Raw genomic sequence first — 17,714 nt, forward strand, 5'->3', positions numbered from 1 at the left:
TTGAGCTCAGAGCGTGGAAGTCAGGCTCTGTCTTAGCTGAGTCCACTGTGCTTTCCTGCTCTCTCTCCCTGAGACAAATGAGCCGCACCTGGTGAACACTTTCTGTGGTGCCCCACACTCTACCTGTGGGAGGAGATCACTCCTCTTGTTAATGGAGAAGTAACCTCAAGTCAGAGAGGTGATGGTCTCACCCGCGGTCTTCTGCAGCTGGAACACCACGTGAGAACTCTCAGAACCTCTCCTTCCAGCAGCCAGTGGTGGCCCAGGACTCTGCCCACGCACAGGGAGTGCCCCTGACCCCTCACCCTCCCGTCGATACAGAGTCTGGGTTTCTCCTCTTCACGGTCTCCTTCTCTATGGCCCACCACCTTGAGGCCGTAGGTCAGAGGTCTGATTTGTTGTTTACAAATTCCACTGGTCATCAGATGGTACCCAACCTGCGAGCCAGAGAGGGCAGGCCACTGCCCAAGAGCCAGCTAAAGTCACTAAAGCCACCAGTTAGGAAAATCGGGACTCTTCCCTTCTTTCACTTACACCGCCATACATGAGTGACAAGCCTTTGCCAAAGAGGACATGGCATTAGCATTAGCAGCCTGGCCTATTTCACCACTTGGCATAAGCCCTAGCCCTACAGCTTAGGCACATTTGATTTCCCAGTCAACTGGTATTGACCAAGGAAAACCATCACCCCAAGCTCACTCTGCAAGCAGTTTCCTGGGAAAGACACATAGACAATTTTGCCAAATTACCAGGAGTTAAGACAGTTTATCTTTCCAGAATTCGGGAGGCACAAACGTAAGGGAGTGAGTCTATTTACCAAAAAAAAAAAAAAATTAAAAACCATGAACACAAGCCCTCCAAACTAAGGACATAAATGCTGTCCCCATCAGTCCATGCAGCCCAGACTGGAGACTGGTGCTGCCTCCACAAGATAACAAGAAACTTGTCTGGGAATGCCAAGGGCTGCACGAGGGAGGAGGTTGAATATCGTCACTTAAAATATAGTTTTATTTGTACACACAAGCTCAAGAAAAAGAATTTCACTTTTCCGTGAGTTAGTCACATGACCTTTTCCTCACGAAAGCTTGGGGAGTGGACAGATTCTACGTGTAAGCATGATTGGAGAACTTGACTCCCACAAACTATCAGTATAGAGACAGTAAGAGCCTGGGGACTTGGGGCGGCCACTTTCTGTCTGCTCCCAGGCAGGTTATTTCTCTCCACGCGACCCAGTGGTCTCACCTGTAAAATGCGGCAGAGAACAGGACCCACCTCAGCTGTTGAGATTAGGTGAGGCCGCCCTGCAAAGCACGTAAAACAGAGCCCGGCACAGGCAGAGAGCTTGGCGAATGTTGACCGCCACCCCGGGTGCACCGTCTTACAGACAAGTTGATTGTGTCTCCTAACTTCCACTTACGTGCTCCAAATACGGGGCCCACCCACTGCCGTTCAATTCTGGCTGCCCATCAACACGACGCAAGCGCAGCGCCTCGCCTGCCCTGGTCTGCCCTCCAATTCTCACCTCGTTCTCGCCCACACACACAAAGCGTCGAAGATCTCGTGCACGCGTGTGCGCTTTTTACACGTTAACATTTTACAATTAACTTGTCCACAGGGAACAAGAATGGTGAATTTAAAGAGGAAGTTTGAAGCATGTGCTTTAAACCCGTGAAAATGCAAAACAGTGGGAGCGTTGTCACTTATTTCTCACTTCCGCTCTTCTGAATCTTTTGAAGTTTGTATCACGGACACATCATCTATTAAAAAGTAAGATCTGGACTTAACTCCGTACTCCATAGGAAAAAAAAAGTAAAGAGGATTAACTTTATTTTCTCAGTGTATTCAGTAAAGTGACAAAAGTGATAAACTTTATAAAAATTAGCGTTTGTATACTTATCTTTTAGACAATTTGCAGAGAAACGGCAAGTGCCTGAAAGCTTGCTCTGCTGCAGAGAGAATGCTAGTTTAACTAAAGAAAGATGCTTGCTGGTATTTCAGGATTAAACTATTATTGTTCCTAAAGATAAAAAGGACAAAAAAAAAGATTTCTGACAAAGGTCACCAAAAAAAAAAACCGCCTCAAGTAAAATTTATAATTAGCTTTAATAATAAGGAGGGTTTCACAAAAATTTGACTCATTAGCAAATATTTTCTCAAGGTTGAATACTTTCAATCAACACCTCCAAGGCAAAGCCGTCCCTCTGGGACTATATGTCTGGGACAGGAAGACTGTGAGTCTGATGAAGTGAGGGATCATCGGGACAAAAACCCTTGAGACTGTGAATTAATCTACACGGGAGGCCAATTCAGGGCCGGAAGGGAATTAAAGTGCACTGTAGGTCATCAGACTTCACAGAGATTTTCCCAAGGGAGGGAAAGACACTGCCCTTGGGGGTTCGGGCATTCTCAGATCACAATTTCGTAGAAGTAACTTGATAATTTGAAGTAATTTGATAGAAAAGAAGTTTGAAAATGTTGCACCAAACCCACTTTGATTAGCATGTAGATCACTACTCTGTTCAAAACAGTGGACAAATGGTTGCCGTCTGTAGGCTCGTATTTATGTGACTGGATTGGATCCACACAAGCAAGACAGAGGAGAGAATTACCTGAGCTGTGGGCTCTCTTCAAATCAGCTCATTTTCCCCAAATTGAGAGATGTAATGCAACAGCATCTGCCATTGACTAAGGAGACTCCGAGAAGCCTGTATTTTTCATTTCATTTATTTTTTGATGAAAGATAGTTTAAAGCATCACTTTATGTATGAAAAGAACCATGACTACATAATGGAGTGGAATGTAAAACTTGGGGAAATTTTTAACATCAAACATGAGATTTCAAAGGAATTTCATGCTGTGGCAGGCTACTTTGGGCCCCACCAGAAACTTTTAAGCATCTGGCTCCTCAGATATCAAGGGATATTTGGGCAGAAAAGCTATAGGAAGCAGTGCAAGGCTATGGATATTGACTTATAGAACGTGTACTTGTATTTTCAAGTAATATCAAGTAAGGCCTGTCTCTCTTTCCTTTACTCATGATTTCTTCATTGATTCAGTAAATAGTTATGGAGCACTCACTCTGTGCCAGGCAGTGTGTCAGGTGCTGGAGATATGAAGATGAGCCAGGTAGAAAAGATGCCTGCCCTCAGGGAACGCACAGACAGGCAGCTCTATTCTGTGGCTGCCTAGAAACGGTAATAAATGACTCAGTCACCACCAACTGGGGTTACATGCCAGGAAGGACGTAGGCAAAGTGCTCTGGGAAAGAACAGGTAGGGAATGGTGTGGGAACCCAGCTTAGATCAAAGGTGGTCAGAGATGCCCCATGGAGAAGGGGTTCTTGTCCCCGCTCTGTCTCTGTCTGTGGGTAAGCTGGACGGGATATTAATTTGGCAAGGAAATAACCTTAGCTTTCCTTTTGTGTCTGGGAAGGCAGCAAGGTGTGGCAGAGAGAGCCTTTGATGACAAGTCAACACTCCAACTTAGAGCCCCAATTCCACTGCTCACTAGCGGGGTGACCTCGGGCCAGGGGCTTAACCACAGAAGCCCCCGTTGCTCCAAGCACACCGTTGGGATAGAGCCTTCCTTGGGGGTGGCTGCGACGAGTCGACGAGATCCATATGTGCTTATTTTTATGCTTATATGTGCAGGCACGCTCGCTCATCCAAGCACTTTGTAACCAGTTTAGTGCAATCTGAACAATAAAGGAACCAGTATAGCTGGGTGGTTATCAGCCCAGGATCTGGGGTCAGAGTGTCTTGGTTTGAAGTCTGGTTTCACAACCTGCCAGCTGTGTGCCAGGGGACAAGTCACCCAATTTCTTTGCAAAATGGGGATAATTACAGTTCCTAGCTCATTTTAGTGCTGTGAGATGATATTTGTGTGTGTGTTTGTATATGTATATACACACATGTGCATAGATATGCATACATATATGTAAATACACTCGTGTATGTATAGATGTATATATATAGTTTAAAGTAGTGCCGACACAATCAACTTGATTCACTGTCATTGTTGGTATTCATTTGATTTTGCATGACTCGTCCCTTCTGGATACCTGGTAGCCCTGCCCTGGCTGAAGAACCCTCTTGGAAGGAGCTTTCAGGGCCTTCAGAAGGGTCGTTCTCGATTACCAACTGGACCACCACGTCACTCCCAAGCTTCAACCTATCAACAAATGACACCAGCACAGTCCTCAGGACGTGCTCCCTGCCTACCTGGCCAGTGCAGGCTCTGCCCGCCCAGGCCTCTCAAGTCCAGCCCTTCTGCCCAGTGCCTCCCGCATTCCTCTTTCCTGGGCTAATTCCTACCTGTCCTGCAAATCACAGACACACGTCCCAGAGGAAGCCTTCCCGGCCTCCTCCGTGCCCCACCTCCCCTTCAGTCTGGGCTGGGTGCCCTCCTCTGAGCTTCCGTGGCCACTGGGTGGCGCCCAGTAGTGGGTCGTCATCAGGACTGCAATAATTCGGCTCCTCCAACAGTTGCCTCTTCCATCCGGGAGAGTTGGTCGGGTGTGGGCGCAGTGCCCTATCATCACTTTCTTCCCAGGGGCTGGCACACCACTTGGCCCTGAGAGTTGTTGAAAGAATGAAGGGCCAACTCAAATGCTCTAAAAAGTAAGTCTTCTAATTGCTGTAAAACAATGATTCATTTTGAAGCCACAGTGATATTTCCCTGCTTGGGCATTTTCAAACTCACTGGGTTATACTCTGAAATACCTTTTATTCTCTACAGATCTACAACACCATCCTCGAAGGATGGAGATTTGTCACCACTGAGAATGTAACAAAGATTAAATATGCGGTTTCGGAGTCAATTCGCCCAGACGAAGGAAAGAGGAACGAGGCACCTAAAAGACGCCAGGCACAGTTAAATCCTTTATGAACCTTTTCTCACGAAATTTGCCTGATAGCCCAGTGACATGGGTGTCATCAGGACCATTTTACAGATGAGGAAACTGAGGTCCAAAATTTAAGTAGTTGGAGTTAAGCAACTTGCCCAAATCCACCAAGATGAAAGATAAAAATTCTTGGCAATCCAACCCAGGCTTGCATTTGTGGAATGATCCCATCACTTTCAAGTGTGGCCACTTTCAAAGAAGCAACATCCATCTCTCTGTATAAAATACGGCATCAAATGTCTAGCACATACACAATGGGGGATTTATAAATTCAGCTGCTGAATTAACGGAAAACATTGCACAGCATTATCCTATATCCCTGTGCACAGTGTGTACAGACACGCATAATTTCAAGTCTGTACACATACACATTGAAAAAGGGATTTATTGAACCATATGGAGGAAAAATAAGACTGACTCAAATCTCTGCCAAGCCTATCATTTTAGAAATGGTAATTCCATTTACTTAGTGGACTTGTAAAAATTTCCCGAAATTGTTGGATAGCTCCTTTTCTCCAAGGCAGATCTGGAGTCTGAGGGCAGATGACCCCACACAGAGCGATTTAACAACATTTGCTGAAATATAACGAAATGGTCCCAGCCGCCATGCTCTGATGTGACAATTTTCTGGCTGGTCTATCCCTGGCTCTGCTCTGGGAAGTTGGCATCCCTCTCACCAACGTCCACACGACTCAGTGTCCGGGGGAAGGTAGGTAAATAGATCATCTATGGCACACCGGTGCAGGAGTGGCTGTGATCATTCATGAACGACACTTGTATAACAGACTGGTAAAGAGCTCGCTCCTTTCCGCACCTACAAAGAAGCCCAGCCCACAGAGGCTACTCTGGCCTGGAGTGACCTTCCTTAACAAATAGAGCACAGCGCTCACAAGCAGATCCCGGAGCCGGAAGGCCTGCGTGCAAAAGCTAGTGAACCACCGAGAGAATGAACGATGGGCCCTCAGGAAATACTCTGTGCATCACAGGGAGCAATCCCGGTACTACGAGACTACTACTACGGCTACTATTACTATTACTACTACTACTATTACTATTATTACTACTGCTACTGCTGCTATTACTACCACTACTACTACCTCTACTACTGCTGCTACTATTACTGCTATTGCTACCACTACTACTATTACTAGTACTACCAAGCTGCTACCCTTCTTTCTTGTTCTCCTCCTCCTCCCCTTCTTTTTCCTCTTCTCTCCCCTCCCCCTCCCCCTTTTACCTCTTTTTCGTTTTGTCGTGTTTGCTATTATTTGTATCAAAATTATACATGCAAATAATTCAAGCAATAGTTTTGCCAGTTGTGTTACAAGACAGTAACAATCCCTATCACTGTCTCCCCCATTTCTCCCTCTCCATCCGTTCATCTCTTTCAGGATAGAATTTTGGTACTTAACTCCTTATCTCTAAATGATACACGTATGTGACCCCTCCTTGACCTTTCAGCTTCAGGCTATCTCTGTTAGCTCCCACTATGGAAGATGAGTACTGAGCAGTCTTTCCTCCCCTGGCCCCCAGGAGATACGCTCATCCTTCTCATCCCCCATCTCCTCAATGGAGTGTTACTGTATTTTTGGTTAGATCAATTTTCAGGGTTTAGGTGGTTATGATTAAGGATGCTATACAGAGAGGATTCATGAAGTAAACGGTACCGTGCACAGGCCACGTCCTGTACAGCACTTGCATTCCTTGGAGTTAATAATTGTCTTTTATTTATTGAGGTTTTGTTCTGAACTTTTCATCTATTCAACTTCAGATTTCTTATCAACTAAATAAAGCTCCTCTCAAGGCAGCCAGACGCATCAGGAATTCTATTAGCTCACTCCTCCTGCAGAAGTCCTCCCAGGGTCCCCTGGTCCCCTCTGATCAGAGCTGGTCATGGTCCACACCCTCGGCACATGACACCCCTGAGCCCCCGTCCCCATCTCCCGGAGGTTTCCCAGCCCTCTCTCCTCCCCTGGAGCTCCAGCTTTCTGTATTCTGTTTCTTCCTCCTTCTTCATGTATCCTTTGATTTTAGTGGAGTCCACCTCATTCTCTAATGGCTGCTTGAGAAAAGGTGTATGAGAGGTACATTATTTGAGATCCTGAACTTGTGAAGACGTACACTCTCACACTTGATCGATTGGCATGTCTCCACTGCCTTCTAGTGTTTGATAAATCCAAAACTCCTCTGACTCCTCAGCCTTTATGACCCTCGTTCTTCTGTGGAGGCTCATCGGATCTGAGGTCTGCTTTGATGTCCGTCTGTTTCTGGTCATCGCACTGCAGCCTTGGCAGCCCTTTCAATCTGGAAACGCATGTATTTCAAGTCCAGGAGATTTTCTTTAATTATTTCATTGATGATTTCTTCCCCTATGCTTTCTCTCTTCTCTCTCTCTCTCTCTTTCTGATGCTGAAATGACTGTACTGGTCCTCTAATTTTCTTATGTTTTCTCTCGTATTTTCTATTTGTCTTTTTATTCCACTGTATGAGGGATAGCCTCAACTTTACCTTTCAACACATCTTTCGAGTTTTTAATTTCTACTTTCATATTTTTAAATAAGAGCTCTGATGTTTGTTCTCTGAATTTTAAGTAAATACAGTAATTCTTATTTTACAATTGCAAAACTCTTTTTATCCCTCTGAAAATACTGATCGTACTTATTGACAGTTTCTTCTCCTTGCTGAGTCTCTGTTTATTCCAAGCTTTTTTTCTTTTTCCATTTGATTCTTTGGATCTCAATGTTCATGTGAGAAGATTCCCTGGATGTCTGATAAACTTCGGTTGTCACTAACCTAGTTGGGATCTTACAGCAAATGAGTGGGGCTTGTTGGCTGTGAACTACACTCCAAGGTGTCATGGGGAACATCTGTCGTCACAATCTATCTCTTTCCTCTTGGTTCAGTCACATCCCCATTAAAATCATTCAAGCTTCCAGCCTGGAGGATGAAAGCCTGGAGACACCACTCTCTGAGCCCGGCTGGAATGGGGGGAGGCTGTTATTTCAGCATCTGGTATGGATATGTCTAGTCAGACTTGCTATTTCCAGTACAGTATCTCAAATCAAGGAGGCTTGATGTCCTTCCATCCAGACACTCTCTCTTTTACTCTCTTTAGGGACAAACCTTCAGTATTCGGCTTGGGCGAGGAAGAGGTAGTCATCCAGTTATTCAGAATGGGTGAGCAGGTCTGGGGTTCTCAATGCTTCTTAAAAAGCTTTCAAACACTTCATTTTATTTTAGCCTTTTTTACCCCCACTCTCCTTCCATAGATGCTGATTACTGTCAATTCCTGAGCCTTTGCGGGATTCTTTAATGCCTGTCAGTCCTTGGTTCTTCCCAGTGACAACTTAAAATCCAGTTCCTGGTATCCTAAGTCATTTGGTACCTAAGTTTACATCTTCTTTCCAATCCGCCCAATGTTTCGCTATAGTCTTCTCTTTAGGTTTCCCCATCCTTGTGGATTTATCATGTTTCAAACATTCCTTACTGTCAATTTATGGGGGCTTTAGAAGGGAGAAAATGTAGGAGCCCAGAGCCAACACTGAAGCTTCCCAAGAGGAAGAAATCCACCGTGGTGCACAGCATGGATTTCAGTGCACGGAAAGGAAGACAGTAGAATCCTTCACACTCCCAACTAATGCCACTGTGACCTTTCCAACCCGAGAGAAGATGGACAGAAAAGCCCAGCCTCCAAATGACAAACTGGAACAGAGAAGCAAGGGGCAACCACCAGCCCCATCTCTAAGCAGTGGGGTACCAAGAGAGTGGGGTACAAACAGTGGGAGTGCTCCACTTCGGGTGCAGGTAACAAGGGAGTAGGCTGTCTGTGGAGAATGGAAGAGCAATAATAAAGTTGTTCTGCTGTTTATTACCTCCGTGCACTGCCACTTCTAAAGAACCTCAGTGAACATACTCTCCCTCTGCTGCAGACTGCTCCTTTCCCACCTACCGCCCCCCGCGCCCCGCAGGCACTGTCCTTAGGTATCCCTCCAGCGGCCTGGTTACCTGTGGAGGATGTGGTACCTCTGCAGATACTCCAGGGCCAGGGCCAGCTCACAGATGTAGAGCTTCACCGTCGCCTCCGTGAAGCGCACGTTCTGCTGCAGGTGGTAGCGCAAGTCCCCTCCCAGGAGCAGGTCCACCACCATGAACATGTCCTCCTCGTCCTGGAAGGAGTACCTAGGAGCACAGAGGGACAGAGAAGGTTAGGCATGGAGATGACTCCAACATGCCAAGACCAACGCCCCCATTTTACAGAAGAGCAAACTGAGGCTCAGACAGAGGCACTAATGTTGCCTAGGCCACAGTGCACTATTGCCAGAGCTCTAGTCTCCAGGCTCTGGCAGACAAATGGGCATTTTAACCAACACTAGGCTCCAACCTATTACTTCGTTTTTAGTAGATGCTTTAATTAGATGTTTTTCAGGACTTGTAGAAGCTAGCCTCCAAAGATGTGTCCCTCTCCCCAGCAATTCCTCCATTCCCCACAACATGTCACTCCACACACGGAGCTTCTTTCCGCATCTCTTGAACGCAGTGATGCTCTGGCAATCCAAGCCCAGGACTTCAGGGAATTGGCAGTTTCTAAACTGCCTCTCAGAACCTGGCCGGAGCCCAGGCTCCATGGAGAGGCCAGGAGAAGGAAGACCAAGGTGCTCTAGTCAACAGCCCCAGGTGAGCAACCAGTGACAGCCAGCTCCCTGGCAGCCGTGGGAGCGAGCCACCTTGGACATCTGCATATTCCACTGCAGCCCTGGCTGACAGCACACGGAGCAGGAGAACTGCCCCGCTGAGCCCAGTCAAGTCACACAACATGAGATAACAAAATGGTTGGGTTTTAAGCCACTAAGTTTTGGAGTGGTGGGGTTTTGTGGCCTTTTCCCCCAGCAATACAGAACAGACACAGTACTGAATTTATTTTTTTAAAAATGCATTTAGGCTTCCTGAGCACTGAAGCTCCATTATATAGACTCTGAGAATGGTGTTAAACAGTTGTAAGTAGAATCACAACATCATAAGATGTTGTCACATTCAATATAGAATCGGGGAGTATAATAAAGGAACCATGAGATACAATTACAGAATGACAGAATGTGGTCACAGAAGCTCAACCCTGTGTCTCAGACCCTCAAATATTAGGCCTGGGTCAGCCAGGCCATTCCCCTCATTTGGAGAGGAAGAGGAAGAGGAAACTGAGGCCCAGAGGAAAGAGGACACTCAGTGAGCCAATGTCAGGGTGGGGACAAGGACCCAGGTCCCCGACTCTCCCCAGCACTCTTACAACTACATAAGGAGGGATGCTGCTATAACACGCACACACTGTTTCTGTAACCTGGGCATGCAGCCCTGGGGAGGGAACCGGATGCATGATTCCATCACAGGAGAGGTGACAGAGCCACGTGCTTACAGAACGGGGAATTCCAGGGCTGGAAGGAACTTAAAGTGCCATCCAGTCCCACCAGCCCCGTATTACAGAGATTGGGATCCTCCCAGATGTCACAGTTCTCCTTGTATATCTCACCCGCTGGTTACACATGTTTAGAATCGAGGCAAGGAGGAGGAGGGAGATTTATTGTGCCCTCAAACCATCAACTTACCAGATGCTTACAGAGCACCTTCCCGGTGATAGGCATTGGGCTGTCTGCTGGCGACACTGGCACACAGAAAATGTCCTCACTCTGATGGAAAGCACAGTCCCCTGGGAGAGGAGGGCTAAGTCAACAGTCACGGGCCATGCAGGGGGACAAGTCTAGGAGTCTCTATGAGGTGCAGTGGGGCACATGGAGAAAGGAAGTCAGCTCTCCAGGACTCTGTGGGGTGTTGGGGACAGCACCTCCCCTTCCTCCACTCCCAGCACCTTAGTCACTGATGATCCAAGGGTGGCGACCTGGGCCAGCTTCTTGCCTCCTGTTTCAGCCTCACTTCAGGTCCAGTGGAACGGCTGCCTCTAAGGCAGCAATGAGGTGGCCCACGGGCATGTTGAGTGGTCCAGAGCCATCGGGAGGGCACCAGCCAGACTTTACATCTGTTTCAGGACGAGTGTAAGCTCAGTCTGGCATGTGATCTCTGCTCTCTTTGATGCATTGCAGCAGTAGCTGGATGTCAACGAAGAGGTTAGAAGATAAAGCTTGCCCTGGAGTCCCCGAAAGGTAGGCTCACAGGCTGGAGACGCTGGCCTTCTCCAGACACAGTTGTTCCTGGTTGACCTATCCCGTCAACATATCTGGGTCCACGTGAGGACGGAGAGAAAATCAAACAAGGAAGCTCTTGACACACTGGAGCAGCTAACAAATGGCCTCGACAGCCCACACCGTAAATGCGCTCTTTGATCTTGCTTTTCAACATCGTCCTAGCCATCAGTGTTGGTCAACTTTTTCTCTTCCATGCAATTTTAGAATAAATGAATCTACTTTCTTCAAAAACTCTGCTTTGACTCTTGTTGGAATTATATCGAATTCACAAATTAAAGATAATTAGCATTTTTACAAAGCTGAAACTTTCCAACCTTTCCACGAACATGAAATATCTATTTATTTTGGTCTTCTTTTATGTTTGCCAGTAAAGTTTTATAATTTTCTATTTAAAGGTCTGATATATATATATATATATAAATAATATATTCTGATAATTTTAATAGTTTTTATTGCTGTTGTGAACATAATCATTTAAAATAAGGTTTACTAACTGGTCATTGCTGGAGTGAAAGAACATTTCAGCATTGTGTATGTTTATCTTGAATCTAGAAACTTGGCTGATCTCTTAGTTATTATATACCTTTTCCACTGATGTTCTGGGTTTACTTATTGTATGAAGATGATTGTATCTTCTACAAAAAAAACTTGCCAGGTTATATTCTTCCAATCCTTACGCCTCATTTCTTTGTCTTGTTTTATTTCACTATCCAGGGCCTCCAGTAAAACGTTGATTGTAAGAGGTGGTGGTGGGGGCGCAAGCGGTTAAGTGTGCGCGCTCCACTGCGGCGGCCCGGGGTTCGCCGGTTCGGATCCCGGGTGTGCACCAACGCGCTGCTTGGCAAGCCATGCTGTGGCGGCGTCCCATATAAAGTGGAGGAACGTGGGATGTTAGCCCACGGCCAGTCTTCCTCAGCAAAAAAAAAGAGGAGGATTGGCAGATGTTAGCTCAGGGCCGAACTTCCTCACAAAAAAAAAAAAAAACGGGTGGCGGTGGACGTTTTTATCTTGCTGTGGACGTTATAAAGTGTTTCACATTAAATGAATCATTTGCTGTAAATATTTGATAATTATCACTTATCCAGTTAAGAAAGTTGCTTTCTAGACTGCTAAGAATTTGTATCAAGAGTGGGTGCAGAGGTTTTGGCTTTTTTTAACATTAAACTGTCTTTACATTTCTGGATTAAACTTTACCTGACAGATAAACACATACGCACATATATGTATATGTGTGTACGTGTGTGTGTGTGTGTGTGTGTATTTTTACTGGATTCAGGTTGCCAATATTTCACTTAGGAATTTTGCGTGTAACGTTCCAAGTGACACTAGCCCACATTTCTTATCTACCATTGTCCTGACCCAGTTTTGGTGTCATGCTAATACTGGCCTTGTATGATGAAGTGTTTTTGCAAGAAGCATTTACGAGAGGCATTATTTGCTTGTAGGAAGTCTGGTCTCATAATGCCCTCCGTTTCCCACTTCTGATCACTTGGATTCTCCTCCTCACTAAGACGTTCCTGTTGGAGCTGCCAAGGATTCCTGCTCCTTCCCCTCAACAAAGAGATGAGAAAAGAAATGCCCCGGGCTGACCTGGAAGTGTACGCACCTCCTCCAGCCGCTGGTGTGGGTTCAGCAGGACCCCTGGGGGTTCTCTCTGGGATCAGTGTGGATGCGGAAACAAAAATCTCTTCCTCTAGGTTTGTAGGCTAGAAGCTGTGACTAAGAGGCTGTCTGGGATCCTGCTGCCCCAAATGGGGCGAGACCCATGTGTAGAGTGAAGCTGCAGAGGGTCAGGCAGGACGGAGACCTCAATACAGAGGGAGGCCCTGTTGGAGGCGTGGGCTCCAGCCTGGCAGGAAGAGAGGACCATCCCCGAACTTCATATTACATGGGCAACAACTGTGCTTTTTCACTTAAGCTACTTAACATTGTGTTTCTGTCACTTGGAACTGAAAGCGTCATCTGATACGTCCTTCCAAGTATCTGCTACTGGAGAGAGGGGTTTAGATGCTGCTAAAGAAACCACAAGAATCAGCTATAATATGCCTCCCACAGATGCTCAGTCTGTATTCTAACAGTTGATGGACTATTGAAACATTACATTAATAACCAGTGAATTCTACACCCTCAATTCACAGCTAAAATGTCAAAGGGTATCTCGTTCAATATTCCATCAGAACTCTTCGGAGGAGCAACATGAATTTTTAGGAGAGAAACTTGCAGACGGGAATGAATTCTAAAGAGGAAATTTAAAATGCAAAGAGAACAATAGCTTGAGCAATAGCTCCGGGTATGGCTTTTTCTTGCTGCAGATCCATTTTTTGCCCTGGGCCATGGACACTACATTCGCAAGGAGACTTGATGTTATTATGGGAGAACAGAGAATGACCTTTCATTTATCTCTCTGTATTTTGTGCTATTCCACAGCCTTGTGTCATTTTCTCTTTGCTTCTTCTTGGATTGGAATTATAATTATGTTCCCATGATAATGCTGCACATTGTCATGGAAATGATAGAGATCACAAATGAGAAACCTACGTTCTATCGTTCTATCGCAGTAATGCTGACCTCTGGAGAAATCTGGGTAATCAGGCTCAACTTGCAAGATCAAAGAAGGTCAGAAGCTGGGAAGGCATCAGTCCTGGCCTGGACATTGAAATAAAGCAGCATGAAGAACTCAACATCTGTTTGTTTTTAAAAAATTTATTAATTTCCTATCTTGTTCCAAAAAGGATTAAAAGTGACTTGTGAAATACACATAACATAACAGAATTAAAAATTAGTAAGTCATAGATCAGGTCAAAGAATAAAAAGGGAATTCAAGAAAATAGAAGCAGGCAAAAATACCCCAGTTCATGCCCAAAGATCTTGCATGCTTGCCTGAACCAGGCCATAAATGTATCTCTAAACTTCAGCAACAAGAGCCAAGTGAGAAACACCATCAGCCTCAGGATTCAGGGTCAATGTGGAAAAAAATCAATTGTTTAGGAACAGCATGATCATTCCTGGTACAGAAGCCAGAGAGAAATCTCTCCCACTGGATTCTTATAAAGATGGCATTCTGTAACGTGGTGAACAACGATCTACATAAAATAGCTCTAAACAGAGTAACACGTTCACAGGGATTTTTTTGTATGATGTTCCTCAAGGTAGACTGAAGGCATCAAAGTCCACATGTAAAGGCAGTGCTCCATGGGGCAAAAGTACAGGTGTCTGGGCGTCATGCTCGCTGATGAGTTTTCGTAATGAAAGGATAAATTTCGAGAACACCTGGTGAGTGTGCTCAGGGACAAATTCACACAGTGAGCTCATGCACATGCCACAAATACATGCACCCAGCCCTGTGCCAGAAACTGCGATTTAGTGGGAGAAGTCACCCTAGATAGTTCACCTGAGTTTGGGATAACCATAAGGGGGCTGGAGTTTGATGCCATGTGCCATGACAAGTCCCCTGGATGATCCATTGCTGCAGATCCATTTTTGCCCTGGGTCATGGACCTTATGTTCCCAAGGAGACTCAGTGTTCACTGTCTCCCCACTACTCATTTGCTCCTAATGTTCCCTACTCCCATCTCTCTACTTCTGTCCATCATTCCCTTCTCAATAGAGCAGTGGTTCCCAACCAGGGGCAACTTTGCTCCCTTTGGGACATTTGACAATGTCTGGAGACAATTTTGGTTGTCACAACTGGGAGGGAAGCTACTGGCATCTAGTGAGTAGAGTCCAGGGATGCTGCTCAACATCCTACAATGCACAGGACAGCCCTCACCACAAAGAATGATCTGGCTCCAAATCTCCAAGGCTGAGAAACCCTGATTTAGACCAATGCTCCCTCCTTTAGAAGGCTTCCCTAACCCTGGAAGACTGAGATGGGTGTCCTTCTTTTTGTTCCTTTGTGCCTTATAATAAAAATAGATGACACTGATATGGTGCCAGGCACTGTTCTATATACTTTATGTATATTAACTCATGTCATTCTCCCAACAACCCTTTGAGGTAGGTATTATTATGAGCCACTTTCGACAGATCTGGACACCGAGACTCAGAGAGGTTAGGTAACATGTCCTAGGTGACACAGCCAGGAAATGGAAGAACTGGGAGCTGAGCCAAGATAGTCCATCTCCAGAATCTAGAATCCATGCTTGAGGCTCTGGCGGCTCTTTCCTCATAGCAATGGGACCCTCTCTCTCCTAGTCTCCTCACCAGCCAGCAAACTGTCTGTGCACAGGGACGGCTTGTTTAGCATTGTCCCCCTGCATTTAGCGCACTACCAGGAGCATCACACACACTCAAGAATGAATGGGGCACAAACATCCACATTACCCGTATTCTGTGTGGCACATCAGTCTGTTGATTATGCCCACCACAGAAGGCTTTGGGGAGAGATGTTTCAGACAGAAAGATGAGAGGTGGAGGGTTGACAGGGAAGGAAAGCTCTGTGTCGGGAACTGGGCCCTGCATGCATTTATGTCACTGCGTACAGGAGCCTCCTTTTTCTCTGGCCTCCTCTTGGCACAGAGACCAGGACCTCCTATTCGCCTGAGAGTGACTCTCCTAGCGTCTCTCCACAGCCGTCTCACTCCCACCTAGGGAGCAGGAGTCACCTCTCTGATAAGTAAATTGGGAAGGGGTTGCGGCTGTGCTCGGCTCAGCCCGTCCAGGTTCCCTCTCTGCCTGGGGATCTGCCCGCAGAGGGCGTGCACTCGGTCTGCTCTCTGCCACGGCAGGGCCTGGTCTGGGGAGAGGGGGCTTGCAGGTGTTCCCTGTATCCTGTGCCTTGGGGGTGATTCCATTTCAGAGCTGGTGTTAGCAAATTCTTTTGGATGCAGATCTAAGGCCAAGTTCTCCAGTCAACTGTGTCAGCAACAACGCCAATACTTTCACCTCCCTTTGTCTGACTCCCTGTCTGTCTCTCAATTGGCTCCAAACTCAGGTTGGGAAGAGGGGTGCTATTCATAACCCCCCTGGTCATCCCTCAACACTTGCCCTATTTAACCACTGCAGGTGGGAACTATCGCCCTCATTTTTCCAATGGGGGAAACTGAGGCCAAGAGAGGCTGACTTGTCCACGGTCACTTGGCCAGGTTCCTTCTTCAGTAGCGTGTCATGTCATCCATCAAAGTGTTGGGAGGCTTGCAGACTAAAGGACAGCCGTGTGAACCACGCATGACAATACACAAGAACACGTATGAGAGAGGTGGTGTGGTGTGCACAGTGGGAAAAAATCCGGGACAGAACACCTTGGTCCAGCTCCGTGTCTTACCTCATCTCACCTTGCTCCGCACCTGGCCCCAGGAGACCATCAACCAACTGTGTGTTGTTAATGGTGGGGGAGGCGTGGAAAGGAAAATGAAGCTCCTGCAGGAAACCTTTCCTAGTCTTCTAGCAGCACAATGCCAAGAGGCCATTTGAAACAGACGCTTTTCTCCCCTTTTCTTTTCTGAGGCAGAAGGAGTCGAGTGCCCGGAGATGACAGCCGTCCCGGAAGCGCGAGTTGGGAGGACAAGCCACGTGCCTCTGACATTCATCTCCTGTGTTCCTACTGTGTGGAACCAAGCATCCCCTCAGACCATTTCCCGTCCAGTCTGGTCTCCGACAGGGAGCAGACAGACAGGAGGGCTCGCCCACCATGCTCACTTCCAGCGATTCCCAGAGATTTAACATCCAGCAAGAGAGGAGCTAAAAATACCCTCAGGCTGCAGAAATCCAATAATGGGATGCTGGGCCTTCCGTCAGCACATTTTGTACAAATAAAAAGGAGTTTATCAAACCTGAATTGTGCTTGATACAGATAAGTCTTTAACAACATGCACAATAATAAGCTTTTTTTTTTTTGTAATTTGACTTTAGCCACAAGCATCCTCCAGCCATTCAAACATCATGGCCCTCCCTGCCCTCCACACCAGGCTGACTCCGTCCCTGTCTCTTTCCTAGGAAGTCAAATGTTACCTCCCACTGGGGTCCTGCAGGCCAAGAGACAGCAAAGGGAGAATCGCAAACACCATGTCTCCCCGGGCCACGGCAGCTTGGGGCAGGAGAGATGGGGGATGATACAAATGCAGCCTGCACGTCCAAGTGCCCCCTCACCCGCCCACTACGCAGAGGAGCTCTGCAGACCATAAAGTGCTATCTATCCACGGAAATGCAGAACATTGCTCCTGGGGCTTAATGATTCTATTTAATTTATATCCTGCATGCTTCTAAAGTTTTTGCAGTGGCTAACAAAGTAAGACTGATGGAAGAGATGGAGAGGAAAAATGTGAAATTAGGGAGAGGCAATGCACCGTTCACCTGGACAGCTGTGAGCCTGGAACAGTGCTGTGACCTCCTTCCCGGTGAAGAGCAAGCAAAGGGCTATGCAGAACAGACGAGCTGGCTCTCACTGTCTGGGTAAATGAAATGGAGTCAGACCTCTCCCCTTGGGCTGAATTCCAAAAGAAATGGGTAACTTGCATTCTTCAAAAAGGGGTATTGAATAAAAGAATGGGAAAGGACTAATGGTAATTCACACTTGTGGAGTGCTTCCTGTGTACATCTCTATTCATGATAGACATCAGTCTGTAGTTCTCTCTCTCTCTTTTTCTTTTTTTGGTGAGGAAGAGTGGCCCTGAGCTAACACC

At 46.5% G+C, this 17,714-nt stretch overlaps 1 protein-coding gene across 4 annotated transcripts in view; it reads right to left on the reverse strand.

Moving 5' to 3' along the window:
- STK32B (serine/threonine kinase 32B) overlaps positions 1-17,714 on the reverse strand; it is a 349,018-nt gene that overhangs the window by 113,019 nt on the left and 218,285 nt on the right. For all 4 annotated transcript variants that reach the window (XM_004432264.3, XM_087434910.1, XM_087434908.1 and 1 more), the window contains one exon: positions 8,909-9,082. In XM_004432264.3, coding sequence (XP_004432321.1) covers positions 8,909-9,082 — 174 coding nt within the window. The remainder of the gene's footprint in view (positions 1-8,908; positions 9,083-17,714) is intronic.

Source organism: Ceratotherium simum, chromosome 8 (assembly GCF_057802395.1).
Source record: "Ceratotherium simum simum isolate JZ-2026a chromosome 8, ASM5780239v1, whole genome shotgun sequence".
NCBI lineage: Eukaryota > Metazoa > Chordata > Mammalia > Perissodactyla > Rhinocerotidae > Ceratotherium > Ceratotherium simum.